Genomic DNA, 19,709 nt, shown 5'->3' with positions numbered 1-19,709 from the left:
AGCTTGCTCGTATTCCCTCACGGCTGGCGTGTGAAAAGGGATGAAGTCGCCATGCACCTGACGATGCGCCGACGCCCCGATTCGCCAGGGCGCCTCACCGCCAACGCCAACGTGGGCTGGATTTCCAGGGTCCACCAACTCGTTCCTGAAGGCCAGATTCGCAATTGCACTCACTGCACCTTTCTTCTGATCTTGAGACATTCCGACAATCCCTTGAATCCAGCTTGCTTTTTCACATCCAAAAATACGCCAATATGAGTCTGCAGCCGCCTTCCCTCTCCATGAGGCCCAAGTCTCCGTCTGGAGGCTCGACCAAGGCCGTGATTCTGGTAGATACTGCCCACAACACCGACGCCGCCATGTTTACTCACAAGACTAGGTCGGAGGCCCTTCTCGCGGCACACGCTTCAGGCCTCTGTCTATGGAACTGCCCAAGGTGCGCGACAACGCGAAATAGCCAGCCCCAGGGCGTCCCCGCTAACGCTGCTCCAGCCGCTCTTCCCCATCGCCGGCCACCCCATAATCGAGCACTGCTTCCGCGCCATCACAAACGTCCCCGAGATCAAGGAGGTCTTCATCGTCGGCTACTACGAGGAGTCCGTCTTCCAGCAGTTCATCAACGCCGTCTCGACCAGCTGGCCGCACCTGAGCGTTAAGTACCTCCGCGAATACCAGGCATTGGGCACGGCGGGCGGTCTCTACCACTTCCGCGACGTCATACTGAAGGGCAGGCCCGAGAAGCTATTCGTGCTCAACGCCGATGTCTGCTCCTCGTTCCCGCTGGTGGAGATGCTCAAGCTGTTCGAGGACAAGGATGCGGAAGCCGTAATGCTGGGTACGCGGGTCGCCAACGACGCCGCCTCCAACTTCGGATGCATTGTCTCAGACGCGCACACAAAGCGCGTGCTGCACTACGTCGAGAAGCCCGAGTCGCACATCTCCAACCTCATCAACTGCGGCGTCTACCTCTTCGCGACCGAGTGCATCTTCCCCGCCATCCGCAGCGCCATCAAGCGACGGACCGAGCGCCCACGGCTGCTGTCGTACCCCTCCTCCGAGAACCTCGAATCCTCCTTCTACCAAAACGACGACGACGATGACAACAAGGAGAATGCCGTTATCCGGTTGGAGCAGGATGTGCTGTCTGACATCGCCGACAGCAGGCAGTTCTTCGTCCTCGAGACCAAGGACTTCTGGCGCCAGATCAAGACCGCTGGTTCCGCCGTGCCAGCGAATGCTCTGTACCTCCTAAAGGCCTTCCAGGCAGGCTCAGAAGAACTCGCCGCCCCCTCCGCAAACATCCTACCCCCCGTCTACATCCACCCATCCGCGCAGATCGACCCAACCGCCAAGATCGGTCCCAACGTCTCCATCGGCCCCCGCGTCGTCATTGGCGCTGGTGTACGTGTCAAGGAGTCCATTGTCCTCGAAGATTCTGAGATCAAGCACGACGCTTGCGTCTTGTACACCATCATCGGCTGGCACAGCAAGGTTGGTGCTTGGGCGCGTGTTGAGGGCACTCCTACCCCCGTTACCAGCCACACGACCAGCGTCATCAAGAACGGCGTCAAGGTCCAGAGCATCACCATTCTCGGCAAGGAGTGTGCTGTTGCTGATGAAGTCCGTGTGCAAAACTGTGTCTGCTTGCCCTACAAGGAGCTCAAGAGGGTGAGTCAATTAATATCTGTGTTCTCAGCGTGTGCTAACGTGTTGTATAGGACGTCTCGAACGAGGTCATCATGTAAATGACCACGATTGGTAACAGTGTGTTGCTAGTTGGCAGTGCGTGATGATGCGATACAGGTGCATCTATAGAAATTAATCATCATGCGATGCATGACTGGATAGAGCGATATACCACTATACTTGAAATGAACCCACGATCACAGAAAGAATGGTCTTGCATCTTTTGCTTGCATTCGTGAAGACGCGTATCTTTGGACACTGCTCTATGCTATCATGCATTGTTTGGCAGCAAACTGATTGACGTGCCGCATACGTGTAGGGAAGATCTTTATCATGAACAGGCACCGTGTGTAGTCATCAATCTGGACAAACTCCTTCTTGGTAGCATGATTTGAACGCACATCTCCCATAGTTGCGTCTCTTGAACATGTCCTAGAATAGCCGCGTCTAGTCTCGATCAGGCATCGCCATCCGAACATCAAGCATCTCCACCTTTCCACTCCAACACACGTTTGTACCAACTCGCCAACCTCGTCGAGATTTAGACACAGGGCTTTTACAAGATTATATATCACTGCTAACTTCATCTCAGGACGATTGAGTGAGCTACTACGACCGCTATCGTGTCTGAGTCAGAGGCAATACGATCCATCACCAATCTTCGAGTTGAAAGAGAGTTAGCAACCAGACAAGAGACGGTCATCTGACGGAAGGTACAATGTCGGATATGAATAAAGTCCCACATTCAGCAGGGGATGGACATCTAAATGGCACCACATCCACATCTCCCACAGACCTCAACCCCACTCCCGACTCCGGCTCCCGCTACGATAAGCCCATCGCCGCGGCCCAAAAAGATGGACTGCCTATAATCGACATATCGCCCTTCATGGACCCCTCCTCCTCGCAAAAAGCCCGTTCCACAACCGCCTCCGCCATAAACGCCGCCTGCATAAACTACGGCTTCTTCTACCTAACCGGCCACGGCATTCCCACCACCAAGCTCGACGAAATCATCGATTTGGCGCGGGAATTCTTTTCTCTAACCATAGAAGAAAAGAACAAGATCAAGCGCTTCGACGCCGGCAGTCCAGAAGGAGGCGACGGCGCACGAGGCTACCAGGGGCTGGGCGAAAACGTGACGGGCGGGCTGCAAGACATGCAAGAAGCCATCGACTGGTACCGAGACTGGCCCGCTGACAAAAGAGAACCAGGCGATGGCGGACCAGGCAGCGTCAAGAGCCTTCAAGGTGTTAATCTATGGCCTGAGAAACCCGAACAGCTCAGACCCGTGTACGAAGAATACATCTCGCGCGTCAAGAAAGTCGGCGAAGCACTCGTCCACGCCATGGGCGTAGCCCTCGATCTCGGTCCGCCCCCGGGAGAAGGCGCAACACAATCAACGCAAGACGAAGAGATCTTCCTGCGTAACTGCTCCGATTCCTTCTGGGTCATGCGCATGATCGGCTATCCCCCCCTCACAACCCCCATTTCCGGCGACGAAAACATCGACCAATTCTCCTGCGGTGCCCACACAGACTACGGTTGCGTGACCCTCCTTCTCACAGACCCCACTCCCTCTTCCCTGCAAGTCCTTCTCAAAGACGGTACGACCTGGCTGAACGCGGACCCGCTGCCCGGCGCGTTTGTCGTCAACATCGGCGATATGATTGAGCGGTGGACGAACGGGTTGTGGAAGAGTACTAAACATCGGGTTATTCACAGGGGGGAGAGGTATAGGGTTAGTGTGCCGTTTTTCTATGAGCCGAATTTTGAGGCGTGGGTTGAGCCGTTGGGGAAGTGTGTGAAGAGGACGGGCGGGAAGGGCGGATATGGCAAGGGGAGGTATGGGGATCATTTGTTGGGGAAGGTTAGTGGGAATTTTTATTATAGTATGAGGACGGATTGGTGAGGGTGTTAGTGGGGCGTGGAGTGTGTCAGTGGCTTTGGGATGGGTAGAAGGGTATGCGGTATAGTATCGATTAACTTTGTTGTCAATGTGATTTTTAGATGATCGTTCTGGATGTATTGACGCGGCAGTGACTTAATCGCAGATATAGTGACATTGACATACAGATTCGGCACCTGGGCGAACATGTCATCCCGCGACATGCGAGTGATGTGGTCCCTTTCACTCAGATAGTATGCTTATCCGGCCTGTCGACGTGACGTACCCAGTCTGTGCTGAGACTGTTTGCACGCCCTCGTTCTCACAGTCACACAAACAAACGCGCTCTCACCCATCACCTCCAAGCAATTGAAACACTGCATCGTAGTATATATACGCAATAATTTACTAATATCTCAATAGAATCTGATGGGCCCGTAGCGTATGTCCTTCGCATGTCTACCCTGTCGTGCAGGGTGTGATCCGTTCACATACAGGCTTCGGTTGAAGCGATCTATTTTTGCTCTGGGTTCGAAACTGACTTCGTCCATCAAAATCGATGATCTTTTATCTTTTTTTGCTGCTGCCCAATTCATTATCCGTCACGCATCACGCATCCGCACTGCCACAACAAGTTTAGTCAGACCCCTCCAGCCACCCTAGCAGCGCGCTATGGTATCGCTCACTGTCCTGAACTTGTGGACTGTGGCCTAATTCCTCAAACTCAATAAGCTCTGCGTCTGGGATTCGCGCCGCTGCTTCTTTACCCAACACCTCGTATTTCCCTATCTTAGCCTGCACTTCTGGCGGGCTCCAGGCTTTCCCGATAGCCGTCGTGTCTTTGGTTCCTATCAAGAGGAGCGTCTTGGGCTGCACCAGCTCGAACTCATACGCGATCGGTTGAGTCAAGACCATATCCGTCGTCTGCGCCATATTCCACGCGAAGTCAATGTTCTCGGGTGACGTTTGGTAAAGCGATACAAGCATGTTGACCCAGACGTCGTACTCCGGCTTCCAGGTATTGACGTAGTAAGTAGCCTGTTGGTATTTCCGGATTGATGTATAGTTGGTGGCCAGCTCGTCTTTGTACAAGGCGTCGAGATTGCGCCAGGGTACTCCAAGTGCTTTCCAGTCTTCCAGGCCGATCGGGTTCGTGAGAATGAGATGGGATGTTTGTCCTGGGTACATGAGGGCGAATCGCGTGGCTAGCATACCACCCATGGAGTGTCCTAGTACGTATGCTGACTCGACGCCTAGGCTTTGCAGCAAGAGATGTGTGTTTCGCGCCAGCTGCTGCAGCGAGAATTGGTAGGCGGGTGGCTTGGACGACTTGCAAAAGCCGATTTGATCGGGGATGATGACGCGGTATCCGTGGGTTGAGAGGCGACGCGCTGAGTCCTCCCATGTCGCGCCGCAGAAGTTCTTGCCGTGGAAAAGCATGATGGTCTTGTTTGAGGCATAGCTGGTGTTTTGAGGGGGTACATCCATGTAAGCCATTGAGAGATTCGCGCGCTGCGACGTGAACTCAAAGTACTGTACTGGCCATGGGTAAGTGTAGTTCCAGATACTGGGTGGAACCGTGTTCGCGCCAAATGCTGTCGCAACGAGTTGCGTGAGAAGTAGTAGCTTCAGCCGCATCTTGAAAGTGACCATGGAAACCTAAGACGGTGGATCGTGGTTTCGAGAGAGACAGAGAGAGATGTGGTAGAATGTGAGGTTGGCATTCAAACTCTTGGAGTTCTGACATGCATATGATGTGCAATGACGCCTGCCAATCTATCTTGCCTATCGCGACCCACTCCAATTCTTGTCTCTGTGCATTGCTTCGTATTGCGATTTACTGCATGGTGCGAACGCACGCAAATACATTGACTTATTAGCAGGAGGAGACATGTTGAGTCTTGTTCGTTTTGGCATCTAAATCAGATCGCATATCTCATAGCCGTTATTATGTTCAGGGTGTTGTTCTACTTGCCAAGATGAAGAGCGTCAGATTAATCCTCCAATGAGATGAAGGATGCCCAGCGGTACGCATGAAAGATGCTTTTGAGTTGTCGTGTTTCGCGGCAATACAGGATTCTGTCAATGACCATAGACACAGCCGTCAGAATCGTGTAGATACATCCGCCGTTTCCCTCAAGCAAGGAAGTAGTCGATTGCCGGGAGGATCAAACCTGCCAGGTTGTGCCCAGGTGTGAGGGGAAGATGGCGACTAGCGCCCAATATGGCTAGCACCAAGCTGCGCGTCTTGACCCCGGAACCCCATCAAATTTCCAGCTTCCACTCCTCCGCTCCCCAGTTCAAGCCACACCCCGCGAACGGACAGCGAAGACGTCCACCTCGACCCCTGCATCATCTAGCATCCATGATGCCATCGCCACGAGGCCGGCGGGCTACACGCAGTGCCTAAACGGCTAAATTACATCGGATCTGAACCTCGGATGAAGATGCATAGACCACTATCGCGATGCTGCGCTCGGTGTGATCTAACTGCAGGCCAAGCGATACATCGATCTGGAAGGATTCACATCCATTGCGATATTAAGTGACAGCCGAAGATGCATATCGTATGCCCATGTTGAGGCGAGTGCATCCGCTTCAGATACGAGAGGTTTTAGTACGCCTATGTCGTTCGGTAGTATCGTTGCGGTACCAGTCTTCTGCTTAAGCATTCTGCCACTGCCCCTGCCTAGTGATCGATCTACACCTCGTTTCCTGGGGTTAGCCCGTTCTCGAATGCTTATTTCCAATAGCCTCATGTGGAGGAGAGCTGCTTGTGGTTAGCGCTACGGTTGTTCATCTGCAAGCACGACGCCATCCGGGTTACCGGTGCCGTATAAGAGGATCAAGATGAACGACCATGGTTCTCCAGCTGTCGATCAAGTCTCTGCGCCAAGCTGGACATTGAAGATGACAGTCATCACCACCCTCGTTGCCGCCGCAGCGGCTGGTATTGTTGCTGTCTCTCAGGCTTCGCCAGTGGGATCAGCACCTGCTGTCAGCGTTTCGAACGCAAAGTCCTCTTTGACACTCGTTTACCAGAACAATCTCAACGGCTCAGACGACAAGAACCACATCGGTGCCATCATTCTCGATCCGGTTCCTCAAGCCAATGCAGCAGCAGCCTGTGCCTCGCTCAATGAGAAACTTATCTCCAAGGCTACGCTCCAGAAGTACCAGGCTGACTTCAACGATGCTCTCTCGTATCAAGATTATGCCAAATACACCGACGCTGAACGAGGGTACTACATCGACAGCGGCGTGGTCTCAGTCGGCAACCGAGTGAAGTACATGTCTGCTTCATCGCACCACAAGCAACTCCCAGTCTTGTGTACCCAATCGGCAAACAATGGATCAGCAAGTGCCGGGCCTGTGAACGGAAGCTCTATCTCAGTTGCGTCGGGTGGAAATACATTCGTCGGATACCGAAATCAGAAGTCTTTTAGGTTCCTCGGCATTCCATATGCCGACACGCCTACCCGTTTCAAGTACTCTTCGCTCTACTCCAAGAAGGGCCAAACAATTCAGGCCACCGAGTACGGCTCGAATTGCATCCAAGGTGGCGGTGGAAGCGAAGATTGTCTCTTCCTCAACATCCAAACACCATACATCCCCAAAGTAGGATCGAAGAAGCAGCTCCGTCCCGTATTGTTCTGGATCCATGGTGGTGGGTTCACCGGAGGAAGTGGTGCAGATCCACTCTCTGACGGCGGAAACCTTGCTAGCAAGGAGGATCTTGTTGTTGTCAACATCAACTACCGTCTTTCCACCCTCGGCTTCCTAGCCATTCCTGGAACAGACATCAAGGGCAACTTCGGTATCGCCGACCAGATCGTGGCACTTGACTGGACCATTGCAAACATCGCTGCTTTCGGTGGTGATCCAGAGAGGATAACCATCGCTGGCGGATCTGCCGGAGCCGGCTCTGTCCGAACACTATTGGGTTCTCCTAAAGCCATTGGAAAGTTTCAAGGCGCCGTTGCCTTATCTAACCTCGGAGGAGGCGTAACACTTGGTCTAGACGGTGACTATGGGACCACATACTCAACCTACTACACGGTCAATCAGAGCTACACCGTCGCCGGACCTCAGATCTTTGCGGCCGCTGGCTGCAACAGCACTGATGTGTCAGCTCAAATCGCTTGCCTCGACAAGGTTCCTGCTGCAGACCTAGTTGGATTTAACACTGTAGCCCGATACGTTGTCCAAGACGGTACTTACGTCAACACGCCCGAACTCATCATCTCAACTCGCAATGCCAGTACCGCACACATTCCCGTAATCTTCGGCACCGTTCTCGACGATGGCGCTTCATTCTCCACATACCCCACAAGCCCCATCTCAAACCATTCTCAAGGCCTTCAGGAAGCGCTTGGTATCAACAGCACATGGGCCGAACGCGTCATCCAGTCCGGTCTTTTTCCCTTTACCAGCACCGGTAACCTAACGCTCGACTCTTTCAACGTCTCGCAACGCATTGCCACCGACAAGACATTCCGCTGTGCCGACCAATCGACCGTCTACTCTGCCTCGCGATCAAAAGCCTTCTCAAAGACATATTACTACCAACTCGACCGTTCCATCGACGGCTACGACCCCAACAACCTGGGTGGTCCCGCCAACGACAACCCCGAAAACCCGTACTTCCGCTTCCACGGCGCAGACTCACCTTGGTTCTTCGGCGTTCTGAACCGCATTCGCGAACCAGAGGATCTGTGGAGTGTTCAACTCACTACCAGCTACTTCGCTTCCTTTATCAGGAACGGCGACCCGAACCCTAGCTTGAAGTATCTTGATGTAAGAGGGTACTACAAGGTGCTTGAAGGTGTGACGAAGTATGGTCAGTGGATGCAGGTTGATGCGACTAAGAAATCGGGAGATGAGATTAGGCTATTGGATTGGCCTAGCAAGAGTGCTGGATACACGGATGTGGAGCAGTGTGATTGGCTGGGATACCCTCTGGATTACTACCTGAACGGAGGGATCTGAGTAGCTGGTACTGCTATGAGCCGTGCCCGTATGTAGTCATGTATAGGAGAAGCCTTCTTGATGCATGTGTAACTGTCATCAAACATTCGACCAAGTCTATCAACGCAGTACATCTGTGACACCTGTAACGAAAGCAAATGGTAATCGCAAAGCTAACAGTATACCCTGGTGTTCGGTTTTGCATACAAGTCATGTCTTTTTGTCAAATTTCGTTGCCCTCTTGCGGGTTGTATCAGTGAAGGCGCCCGTGCGCTCGCACTCACTCACCGAAGTGAGAGTGGACCGTTGCTGCCTGATCAGGGCTAGTACCCACTAGGCTCTATCATTTCTGTTTACGAATCGCCTTCCGCCAGCTTCCTTCGCGTTCAGACTACTCTCTCCGGTGAGATATCTTCATCCACCTACTCTAAGCCGCCATGAGTTATTTCGACGTTCGTGTTCGGGAGTCGCTCTTCCAAAGGATCGACGGCGGCAAGCTCAAGAAAACGCCCACCACACCCAAGGAAGCACGACAAGTAGCAAAGATCGCGGAAGATTGGGTTCCGCCCGGTGTGTTTCCATTCTTCCGCCTTCCACGAGAACTCCGCGATACGATATACAAGTACGCCCTAAGAACGGAGGCCAGAGTATTCCGCGCCGATAATCTCCTGTTGCTAGCCACTTGCCAAACGTCTCCCAAGTACGGTCTCCGGGTTGTGAATGAACAGAAGGAGATCGATGCGGTGAACGGCGAGGGATCTGAGGAGGAAGAGGATAAAGAAGACACAGAAGAGAAGGATCGAGATAAAGAATATGGATGGTATGAGGGTGGCTACCTAGGTGATATGTGGAAAGAATATGAATGGTATGAGGGTCGCTATGATATGTGGTACATGGGTCTTAACTCAGCCGTACCGGAAGGTCTTCCCAACTGGCTTCGCAGCAACAAGCAACTCTGCTCAGAAGCACTCCTGTGCTTTGGCGCTACCCGAACGTTCGTCATAATCGACTACTACGATTACACCAATTACACAAAAGCCCATAGTAACCCTCCCGACATGGCTGGCTTGACCAACTCGCTGGTCATGAATAGGAACGTCATTCGCCACATCGCAATCAGGAGAGAGGTCGACCAGCTTATGGACGACGACCCGAAATTCCTGGTCCTTCTTCAAGGCCTGCAAGTTGAAAACTTGACGATGGATTTGGAATGGAGTCATCGTCTCGACTATGAATCGGATGATGAGGATTCGCTAGAAGATTGTATTGAAGAGTGGGACACTTTGGATCTTGGCTATTGGGAGGGTAGGCTGCAGAAGCTGAAGATTACGATTCCTACAAGGCGCGAATACGGAGACGAGGCTTTCCATACGAAGACCTTTGATCTTGCTGAAAGATTGGCCACTAGACTGTTCGGACCTGGCGCTAAGGTGGTCTGGGGCCCTTACGTATATGACAAGAGGCAGGGCAGTATCGGCCTGTACAAGAGGTATCTGACTGTAGAGAAAGCGGCCTAGGGTGTTAAGCTTGGGCATTTGGTGGTGAGAAGAAGTATATGCGATGAACGAGAGGGCGTTCGATCGAGAGCGGCCATATGTATTGTACTACCTCTGTGCTTCAAGGCTATGGGATCAAGCATCTGCTCAGTAGGCGTGTTATTATCATCGTGCGTTCGATCAAGTAGTCAAATTCTCATGGTATCCAGAGTTTCTTCAGTGACTTATCAATGGATCGGAAGTCCATCATAGTAGACCCAGAACACCTTCTATGAATGCCCAAGTATCCACTTGAACATCATGCCAGACCCAGGAGGTTTTTGACGTCTCGGCATGTATCACTCCACTCACTTCAATCTCAATGACATCCTCCAGGCTCAGCCACTAACCTGATTTACGCGGGTAGGATCGTTGTCGTCTGATATGAAATCAATCGCTTCGGCGGCCTCTTACATGGTTTGGACGGCGTCCAACACATCTTAATCCTGGATATCCTTGGGCTCGGAAGGATGTTAGCCTGGCGGCTAGCCTCGGCACTGGCGAGGAGGAAGTCTTCACCTGAGAGGTGTTCACCAGGGACGATTTTGCCAAAGAAATCGATCGTAGCGAATAACCCCGGGTCTCGTATAAGGTTTTTGGTCATTTCTGTAGTACGGACGCCCCAATCTTTCATCTCAAGCAACGTACTCGACATCCTTCTTGAGGTTGACCGTAGCGAACGAAGCTGGAATTCACAATCATGCCACTGTTGCGACTTCCCCAGGCATCTACTTCCTACTTTCCCGTAACGAATACGAGTAGTTAGCGACGTTTAGGAGTATGTCAAGAGTTTTCAGAATAACATTCTAGTGGTCTATAGCACACCTAGAAGTTTATCATATACTTACGTAGGTAGCCATATACACTTACTTCGTACTCGTGTACGCCTAACAACATCCTCTGAACATAGTAATTAATACAATTTACTGCACGTCTTCGTAAGCTTGCCTCTTTTTGCAAACAACTAGACTTTACTCAACCTAATCACGTTTATGATTCACTTTCACCAAGGTACGGTCTCGCATCAAAGCGCAAAAAATAGTAAATCTTGCAGAGTTTCGAACACGAGGCCGCAGAAAGAGGCAAAAAGAAACTCTTACTAAGCCACTAGAGACACGGATTAAACTCCCTAGACTATAGGGAAACATGCGTAGAACACTAGCCAGACTGTTCGTTGTTTCTTCGTGGAATATAGACGAATTAGTTGGTATATATAGAAGAATTCAATATCCGCTTAGTATGGGCTGATGGTGGGTGCCCCAGAACTGTGGGGTTGTTTACATTTGTGAAGGTGAGCGAGCGCTCGTTTGTACCCAGGCCATCCGCGCGGTGTGATACCGCTGCGCAAATACTGTCCCTACAGCAACAGAACATGAACGTCTGATGAGGGCTTCCAAGAATTCACTTGTAAAGCCTTGCTCGTGATCATTCGACCTAGCTAAATACGAAAACTTGCGAAGTGATTCAGTGAAAGGAAGCCCCCGAGATGGCGCACATATCTAGGCAGCACCCCTTCACCTCGACCTCTATTGTTGTCCACGGACAGGCAATGGAGGCTTCCAAGGAGGCGACGTCACTGCGAAATTGGGCGCAGATTTTGAGCCGTGCTCACCTTCACCTTCATCTTCACCGCGACTAGTATCATGTCAGTGGGTATATATCTTTCTTCTGCCACCACAACACTCTCTTCTCCAACCATCCCCATCCCCTGACTACATACATTACATTCGCATCTACATCTACATCTACATCATGGCACCCACCACCCCCCTCCCGCCGAACCGCTCCCGCGCCATCAAGGTGGAGCTCTTTTGCCCCGAGACCGGTGACAAAGCGGACAACTTCCTCATTACACCGTCAATGACACATGACGACATCATCTTCAACATTGAGCGCACACTTCGTCTTCGTGATCAAGAGATCTGGGCCTGCGACATCAATGGCGAGCTACTCTACAATAGCGACATGAACTCCTTCCACTTCAACAATGTCGCCGATGGAGAAAGGCTGCTGATCGGTACTTACGACTACCACCGTATCCGCCCAGAGCCTGAGCTCGAGGTCGTTCTGTATCTTGATGATACATCAGGCCTATTGCGCAGGTCACTAAGGGTAAGTTTCAAGATTTGTTGAGGAAGGGAAACGACTGGTACTTTCCCATTCGCCCACCTACCCAGAGAACTCAGCGAATGCATCTATGACTACGCATTGGCCCACTGCCTACTATCCTCAAGACTGAGGGTCTACTCATCCAGGCCACACGCAAGGTCCGATCTTTGGAGGAAGACGATGACGACGACGATGACGATTTCTGCATTGAAAACATACTAACGTACCTGCAGTCACTCGGAAAAGAAGCTCTTCGCAACCACATGAGCAAGCTTCGTCGTTGCGATGCCCCCCTCCGCAAGAACGTTCTCCGCCTCGTCAAGCCATACAGCCGTATCGCGAGCTTAATCAAGGACTTCGATTCTGCGAACGCGAAGACGTTGAAGCAGAAGTACAGTGTGTCCGCGTCGAAGCGCGACATCAAGAGCTTCTGGTGGATCAAGGACACGGCGATGAAGTTTGAGCCGGGGGTCCTCGCTCTGATCGCGATTCTCGCTGAAGCAACAGCGGGTAACGACGAGATCGCTTCAGATGCGCTCATCGATGCGAAGAAGGCTCGTCTCGACAACACTCCTTGGGGTCCAAAGGAACTGCAAGAGGAAGACGTTCGCGAAGCCATCAACGCACTCTATGAGGCTGCCGATGCTCTCGATTCCGTGTGGCCGGAGACCAAGGACAACAAGAAGATCACGGTCAAGGATGCAAAGAAAGAACGCTATGCGAAGGCTAGCGGCAAGGGCAAAGCGGTCAAGCGTGATGCTGATTTGGGTGAAGAGGCCTTTGAGGCTGCGCATCCTGGCACGATGGCTTCGCGCGAGATAGATGGTCTGGCCGGACTTATGGGCAAGAGCAAGTTGCCGGATACGATGGTGTCTGATGACTCCGATGAGGAGCCAGTAGTGAAGCCAGGTAGACTTCGGCGTGCTTAGAGTGTGTTAGGTATGCATAATGTTGCCGTGGGGATTAGTGCTAGATACGATGATAGCGGAGGGAGATTGGGCTCGTACAAGTGCGGTAGCTAGGTCTTCCGAGTGGACGAAATGAGTAGTTGGAGGATATACATGGAAAGCACGAGATACAGGGAGAGAAGTTGATACAATGTACGATGATGATATGAAGGTGGCGACCATCATCGTCGTTGCTTGTGAGGTTGTATGCCGCAGATCTTCATGAGATGTACAGTAAGACTTCAATGACTAGCCTGACCGTGACCAGGGTCCAGTATGAGTCAAGGTGCATGCTCTTCCTCATTGTCGTTGTGCTCGGTATGCATGAATCATGGTTCACCTCACACTGGTTCTCAGCGAGTAAGCCACCCGTTAGCAGTGCCTCTGCGTTGTTGAGTAGTCGATGGCGGACCATCGCCACAGGATCCATGGGCTGGAAGGAGACGTGGAGGTGGAGGCTTAGGTTCGGACGAACGAACGATTTGTAAGGCGGAGGTGGCGTACTCTCAACATGGCAGTACGCAGTTGCCGTTGGAGCGACTTCGGGTGGAAGCCGCGGGGCGCAATCGCCGAGAACGTCTCTTTTCGTACGGCGTATACGATTACGCTCAGCGACATCTCCTGCAGGCCGCGTCAACAATACTTTCATCTCCATACATGCATCTAGCTCATAGCCTAGTATTATGCACCGTCGCGATTCGTTGTGTAGCGCGAGGCCATAGCACCGCCGCGACGTTATGTGTCGCCCGTTGATCGTCATGGCGGAGTCCGGAGCCTCGGAACAGAACTATTTGCGAAGCTACTCCTCGCTGCGCATGGCGCATACGCTGTGGTGAAGAAAAACACTCTCTTCAGGTAATGTCTGGGAATTCGGTCGAGTGAAATGCCCGTACGCAGGCTGCCTAGCGTCGTGGACGCGACGCGCTGTGTACGGCAATAGTCGCGATCAGGGCCTAACGAAGATGACGACATTGTTTATTGCATAACAACAGGGCAGCGATACTTACTTTGCGCCAAACGCTTGTCTCGACATCTCAAACATGGAGAAAGTAACACACCACACTCAATGCCAGGGTGACAGGGTCGTATCAAGGTTCTTTTTCGTACCCTTCGTACCGGCAGCTTGCCGAGTGCCGAAAGCGTATTGTTTCGAAATGAGCGCCAGCCACTCACGGGAGATGACGCGCCACAACGGTGCCCGCTGACCACAGCCTTACCGCAGAAAGGCGGTGTCAGCTAGCGACTGCTGCAAACGAAGATGATCTGTCAAGACCGATGATGGCTGAGGGCCTGATGATTCAGGCGAGCATGCGACAGCACTTTACAAACCAATCCTTGCTTTGCATAAGGCTCTTAACTAATTTTAGATTAATCTACATTTAGCTAATCTATCTTTAGTGTATTCTTCTACTAAACATAGATCTAACTTATGCCTCTAGGTTGTACTTAGTAGCTAGGGTATTCCTAACATTAGTCTACAAGATAAGCCTAAGGGCTAGGACCTTAAGAAGGTAGTCTCTAATAAAAGCAATAGCAGTAGTAATCTTAACATTATTAGAGTAGTTATAATTACTATAGACAGCAAGAATTTATTATTATTACTTAAGAGTAATAGCGAGGGCTTCTTTATATATCTAATAATAGTATCTTTAAAGGTTTACAACGTAGAGATAGGTGTCTTTTTACTATAAGAGAGGAGTCTAAACACTAAGTGCTCTATAGAGGTTGCAAATAGCAGGTTGCTATGCTTATTAGTACTATTTCTTTATACTAAATTGCACTTACCTTAGCAGTAGGCGTAGTAGGCGTAGCAGCTAGCATTGTAATTATTGTTTTTTTAGAAATTTAGGGTAATTGTAGTGTTAGTAGCTAGGTTAAAAAAGGCTAGTAGATTTTTTTTAGGATTAGCTGCCGCCTAATATAGGCCTACTAATAGGTGGGGCGGCTAATAGAATAGCTAGAAATTAGGCTTCGAACGTTGATGTGAGAAAAGGCTAGTTGAGAGCTAAACACGGACAAAACCTCGACGAGAAGAGATGGGACTAAAAATAAAGTTTGATCGTCAGGGCCTTCAGCCACGACAAGTGGCACGCCTAGTAGCACGCCTATGAGGTCAGATCCTCCTAGCTCTTCCGGGCGTTTGGTGCGTTGGAGCCAGGAGCATAGCCGCCTGTGCAGTGTGGGTCATTCCGCAGCCTCCCGTCAGCATGGAGCGCATCATTTAACATTGCCATGATTCCGCATTTGTTCGCGATTCATTTCGCGTCTTCTCAGCCTTCTCACCCTCCTTTCTTCACATCCATTCGTTAGGATGAAGTATTCTTCTGTGTTGTCTGCTTCGGCATTGACTAGTTTAGCGACCTGTAAGTGTTGTGCCTCCTTGTGTTCCTGCAGGGACCCAGCTGACGCATGACAGCATCTGCGGTTGTTCCTCGGGAAGCTAGAGTCGTACCTCCCAATGACTTGGATATATTGAAGCGTGCCTCGCCCCAGGCTCCCAACGGATACGCGCCAGCCGAAGTCAACTGCCCATCCACGCGCCCGAGCATTCGATCCGCCGACAAACTCTCACAGCAAGAGACAGAATGGCTCCAGAAGAGGAGGCCGAACACGATCGATCCCATGCGCGAGTTCCTCGAACGCGTCAACATTGAGGGCTTCGACGTTGGTCAATACATTAGCAACCACCGCGACAACACTACCGCCCTACCGAACATCGCGATCTCGTTCTCTGGTGGAGGATACCGGGCCCTGCTGAACGGTGCGGGTGCTCTAGCGGCGTTTGACAGTCGGACATCGAACTCGACGAGTGCAGGACATCTGGGAGGAATCTTGCAGGCATCCACATATGTTTCCGCATTATCGGGAGGAGGCTGGATGATTGGCAGCATCTACGCCAACAACTTTACCTCCGTTGAGGCAATCATCAACAAGGGGGAGGACTCGGCGATTTGGCAATTCCAGAACTCGCTGTTCAAGGGGCCTCCTACGAAGGGAATCCAGCTGCTCTCGACTGCGCAGTACTACGACAACTTGGTCAGCACAGTTAAGGACAAGAGCGATTCGCCGGCTGGTGACTTCAACACGTCGATTACCGATGTGTACGGTCGCGGTCTTTCTTTCCAGCTCATCAACGCCAGTGATGGTGCTCCAGGTATGTTTACCCCCAGATCCTTTAAGTCCACAAGCTAACCCCAATAGCCTACACCTTCTCTTCCATCCAGGACGACCAAGACTTCTCGTCTGGAAACGCACCAATGCCTATCCTCGTCGCAGATGAGCGTTCGCCCGGAGACTTGATCATCTCTTTGAACGCCACCAACTTCGAGTTCAACCCGTTCGAAATGGGCTCATTTGACCCTACAACCTACGGCTTTGCTCCTCTGAAGTACATCGGTTCCAATTTCAGCGAGGGTGAACTTGCTCAAGACCAGGGCTGTGTTGAGGGCTTCGACAACCTGGGTTTCGTCATGGGAACCAGCAGCTCCTTGTTCAACCAGATCTTCCTCACATTGAACACCATCCAGGACGTACCTCAGATCCTGGTGAACTTTGTATCGAACATTCTCAAGGGTATCGGTGAAGACGGTGACGATATCGCCGACTACTCGCCCAACCCTTTCTTCCGTTACCACAACGAGACGAACCCCAGTGCTGACAGGGAGCGTCTTACTCTCGTTGACGGTGGTGAGGATGGCCAGAACATTCCCTTCAACCCGGTCATTCAGCCCGTACGCCAGGTCGATGTCGTCTTTGCTATCGACTCCTCTGGCGACACCGTCGAGGAGGACGACCCATCGCAGAACTGGCCTAACGGTACCTCTCTGGTTGCGACCTACGAGCGTGCAAGCGGCACTCTCATGAACAGGACTTCATTCCCTTACATCCCCGGTCAGGACACTTTCGTTGCCCTGGGTTTCAACAGCCGCCCCGCTTTCTTTGGTTGCAACAGCAGCAACGTCACTGAGGGCGACAACATCCCTCCTCTCGTCGTCTACCTCCCCAACGCACCCTACGTCTTCTGGTCCAACACCTCCACCTTCAACAAGCTCGACTACAGCATCTCAGAGCGCAACGGCATGATCGAGAACGGCTACGACGTCGTCACCCAAGCAAACTCCACACGTGAGGGTGCTTCAAACTGGCCTACTTGCGTCGGATGCGCTATTCTCTCTAGGAGTCTGGAGCGCAACGGCGAGGCTATCCCACAAGTGTGCCAGCAGTGCTTCACTGACTACTGCTGGAACGGCACCACAGTCGAGACATCGCAGCCATACACTCCCGAGTTGATCGTTGGTCAGCTCGCCACTACAAACAACGGCGATGATGACAGCGGTGTAGGAAAGTTTGTGCCCAACGTCCTCGGTCTTGCTCTGGCAGCGGCCGTGTCTGGATACCTGATGATGTGAGATATTTTCTAGTTTGCTTTTGGCGACATAGGGATTGGATTCAGCGCGGGTTGAAATATGATACCACCTCTCTTTTGTAGATAGTAATTGAGTCAATACACGTATACCGAACGTTCCATTGCCATTCACCTATCACACGTGCGACATTACCATACCATGCATTGCGGCTCTTCGGCGCCGCCCGTCCCTGCATCACCGAGGCGTGCCCCGCCAGTTGCGCGCTCATCAAAAAAAGTTACAACCCCGCCACGCTTCATGCACTCAACGCCATTCTTCCGCAATCACCACACACAATGGCCGCCGTTCCGTCGCTCGCAGGCGCGCCCGTACTCTCTACGCCCGACACGCACATCTTCGAAGACCCCACTCCCGCTGTAGACACGTCGAGTCTCCCCAGACTTTCCGATGAGCAGATCACGCTCACATACGAGATTGAGCGCACGGTCAGGGAAATCCGCGAGGGAAGGTGGAAGAGGATTGCGTTGCAGTTTCCTGATCACATGCTTACTGATGCGCCGAGGGTGTATGATCAGCTGAGTCGGGGGCTGGGTAAGGCGAGGAAGGCGCGGGATGGTGTGCAAGAGTCGAATGGACATACAAATGGGACAACAGGCGTGGAAGCAATCAGCGCGGGCATGGAGAAGGCGGCGATAAGTGAAGAGGAGAGCAAAGACGAGAGTCTGTTTATACTGGGCGACACGTCATATGGCGCGTGCTGTGTAGACGAAGTTGCGGCAGAGCACGTCGATGCGGATGTTGTCGTGCATTATGGTCGCTCATGTCTCTCGCCTCCTTCAAGACTACCAGTCGTATACGTCTTTACCGAACGACCGCTAGATCTCGACCCCGCAATCGCAACATTCCAAGAAACATATCCAAAAAAAGACGCAAAGATCATACTCATGGCCGACATACCATACTCGCACCACATCCCCACACTCCACACACGCCTCCAAGACGCCGGTTACACGCACATCCACGCCACAGAGATCGTACACAATCCCTCGTCGCCGCTTCCAAACCGAACAATACCACCGAACACAACAGAAACAGACGAAGCCCTCCACGACTACGCCCTCTTCCACATCTCCGACCCACCAACCTCCCTCCTCCTCACCCTCTCCTCGCGCGTCGCCTCAATACACATCTACCCCACAGACACCCCCTCCGCCACCCCACCCACCGCCTCCCTAGCCCGCACCCACCAAACCCTCATGCGCCGCTACGCCCTCCTGACCTCCCTCTCCACAACCCCCATCTTCGGCATCTTGATCAATACACTCTCCGTAAAGAACTACATGCACATCCTTTCGCACGTCCAACGGCAGATCACGGCTGCAGGCAAGAAATATTACACCTTTGTCGTGGGCAAAGTGAATGCAGCCAAGGTGGCTAATTTCAGTGAGGTCGGGGGGTGGGTGGTGATAGGGTGTTGGGAGAGTAGTCTCATTGAGAGTAGGGAGTTTTGGCGGCCGATGATTACGCCGTGGGAGCTCAAGGTGGCGTTGATGGGGGATGAGGAGAGGATTTGGACGGGGAGGTGGGAGGGCGACTTTCAGAAGGTTTTGGATGAGGGGGAGGGGGATGTGAAAGAAAGCACAGAGGAAGCACAGGAAGAGGTGGGCAGTGGGCAGGACGGAGAAGCAAATGCAAATGGCGATTACGATTCTGAAGAGGAATCTGCGCCTCCGGAATTTGACCTCAGGACTGGGCGCTATGTTTCGCATGCAAGACCTATGCGCTCGAGCGGCGCGACGAAAACCGTTAACGGCAATGCAACGACGTCGTCGTCTAGTTCGGCACTGACGAAACGGGCGAATGGCGATATTGCGGCTGTGGGGGGCGTCGCGTCGCCTGGTGCAGAGTACTTGCGCTCGAATAGGACATGGCAGGGTCTGGGTACGGATTACCGGGATGCGGAGGATGGAGAAGAGGGGGCTGGTGGGAAAAGGGCGGCTAAGATGGAAGAGGGAAGGAGTGGGATTGCGAGGGGGTATGTTGTTGGTGAGCAGGGGAGTAGGCATTGAGTAGATGCAAGACGAGGGCTTCGATTCTCATCATCTGTTGACAGTATTACTATCTCGGAACTACGAAAGCGTTTGAAACAACAGAACGTGTTGATGCTTATGAGATACCGTCGCGCCCTTTTCCATACTCTTCACTACGT

General features: G+C 52.2%; 8 protein-coding genes across 8 annotated transcripts; 7 read left to right on the top strand and 1 right to left on the bottom strand.

The window, feature by feature from the left end:
* Nucleotides 1-254: 254 nt before the first annotated feature.
* Nucleotides 255-1,745, top strand: J4E84_006460 (uncharacterized protein; the record flags this gene model as incomplete). The annotated part of the gene is made up of 4 exons (XM_049389049.1): nt 255-329; nt 380-436; nt 493-1,668; nt 1,719-1,745. 4 exons carry the CDS (start codon nt 255-257, stop codon nt 1,743-1,745), a joined length of 1,335 nt encoding a protein of 444 aa, XP_049243323.1.
* Nucleotides 1,746-2,404: 659 nt separating this feature from the next.
* Nucleotides 2,405-3,598, top strand: J4E84_006459 (uncharacterized protein; the record flags this gene model as incomplete). Its single annotated transcript, XM_049389048.1, has 1 exon — nt 2,405-3,598. One exon carries the CDS (start codon nt 2,405-2,407, stop codon nt 3,596-3,598), a length of 1,194 nt encoding a protein of 397 aa, XP_049243322.1.
* Nucleotides 3,599-4,210: 612 nt separating this feature from the next.
* J4E84_006458 (uncharacterized protein) lies at nt 4,211-5,227 on the bottom strand (the record flags this gene model as incomplete). The annotated part of the gene is made up of 1 exon (XM_049389047.1): nt 4,211-5,227. The coding sequence occupies one exon, from the start codon at nt 5,225-5,227 to the stop codon at nt 4,211-4,213; it is 1,017 nt and encodes a 338-aa protein (XP_049243321.1).
* A 1,257-nt stretch (nt 5,228-6,484) lies between these two features.
* J4E84_006457 (uncharacterized protein) lies at nt 6,485-8,563 on the top strand (the record flags this gene model as incomplete). Its single annotated transcript, XM_049389046.1, has 1 exon — nt 6,485-8,563. The coding sequence occupies one exon, from the start codon at nt 6,485-6,487 to the stop codon at nt 8,561-8,563; it is 2,079 nt and encodes a 692-aa protein (XP_049243320.1).
* Nucleotides 8,564-8,979: 416 nt separating this feature from the next.
* Nucleotides 8,980-10,059, top strand: J4E84_006456 (uncharacterized protein; the record flags this gene model as incomplete). The annotated part of the gene is made up of 1 exon (XM_049389045.1): nt 8,980-10,059. One exon carries the CDS (start codon nt 8,980-8,982, stop codon nt 10,057-10,059), a length of 1,080 nt encoding a protein of 359 aa, XP_049243319.1.
* A 1,770-nt stretch (nt 10,060-11,829) lies between these two features.
* On the top strand, nt 11,830-13,115 carry J4E84_006455 (uncharacterized protein; the record flags this gene model as incomplete). The annotated part of the gene is made up of 2 exons (XM_049389044.1): nt 11,830-12,189; nt 12,312-13,115. The coding sequence occupies 2 exons, from the start codon at nt 11,830-11,832 to the stop codon at nt 13,113-13,115; spliced, it is 1,164 nt and encodes a 387-aa protein (XP_049243318.1).
* A 2,427-nt stretch (nt 13,116-15,542) lies between these two features.
* Nucleotides 15,543-17,542, top strand: J4E84_006454 (uncharacterized protein; the record flags this gene model as incomplete). Its single annotated transcript, XM_049389043.1, has 2 exons — nt 15,543-16,287; nt 16,335-17,542. The coding sequence occupies 2 exons, from the start codon at nt 15,543-15,545 to the stop codon at nt 17,540-17,542; spliced, it is 1,953 nt and encodes a 650-aa protein (XP_049243317.1).
* Nucleotides 17,543-17,835: 293 nt separating this feature from the next.
* J4E84_006453 (uncharacterized protein) lies at nt 17,836-19,569 on the top strand (the record flags this gene model as incomplete). The annotated part of the gene is made up of 1 exon (XM_049389042.1): nt 17,836-19,569. One exon carries the CDS (start codon nt 17,836-17,838, stop codon nt 19,567-19,569), a length of 1,734 nt encoding a protein of 577 aa, XP_049243316.1.
* Between the last annotated feature and the right edge of the window lie 140 nt (nt 19,570-19,709).

The sequence above is a fragment of the Alternaria hordeiaustralica genome, assembly GCF_023758085.1.
Source record: "Alternaria hordeiaustralica strain BMP 2776 chromosome Unknown scaffold_12, whole genome shotgun sequence".
Taxonomy (NCBI): domain Eukaryota; kingdom Fungi; phylum Ascomycota; class Dothideomycetes; order Pleosporales; family Pleosporaceae; genus Alternaria; species Alternaria hordeiaustralica.
Note: the sequence above shows the minus strand (reverse complement) of the source record. Positions and strands in the feature narration are given on the sequence as shown.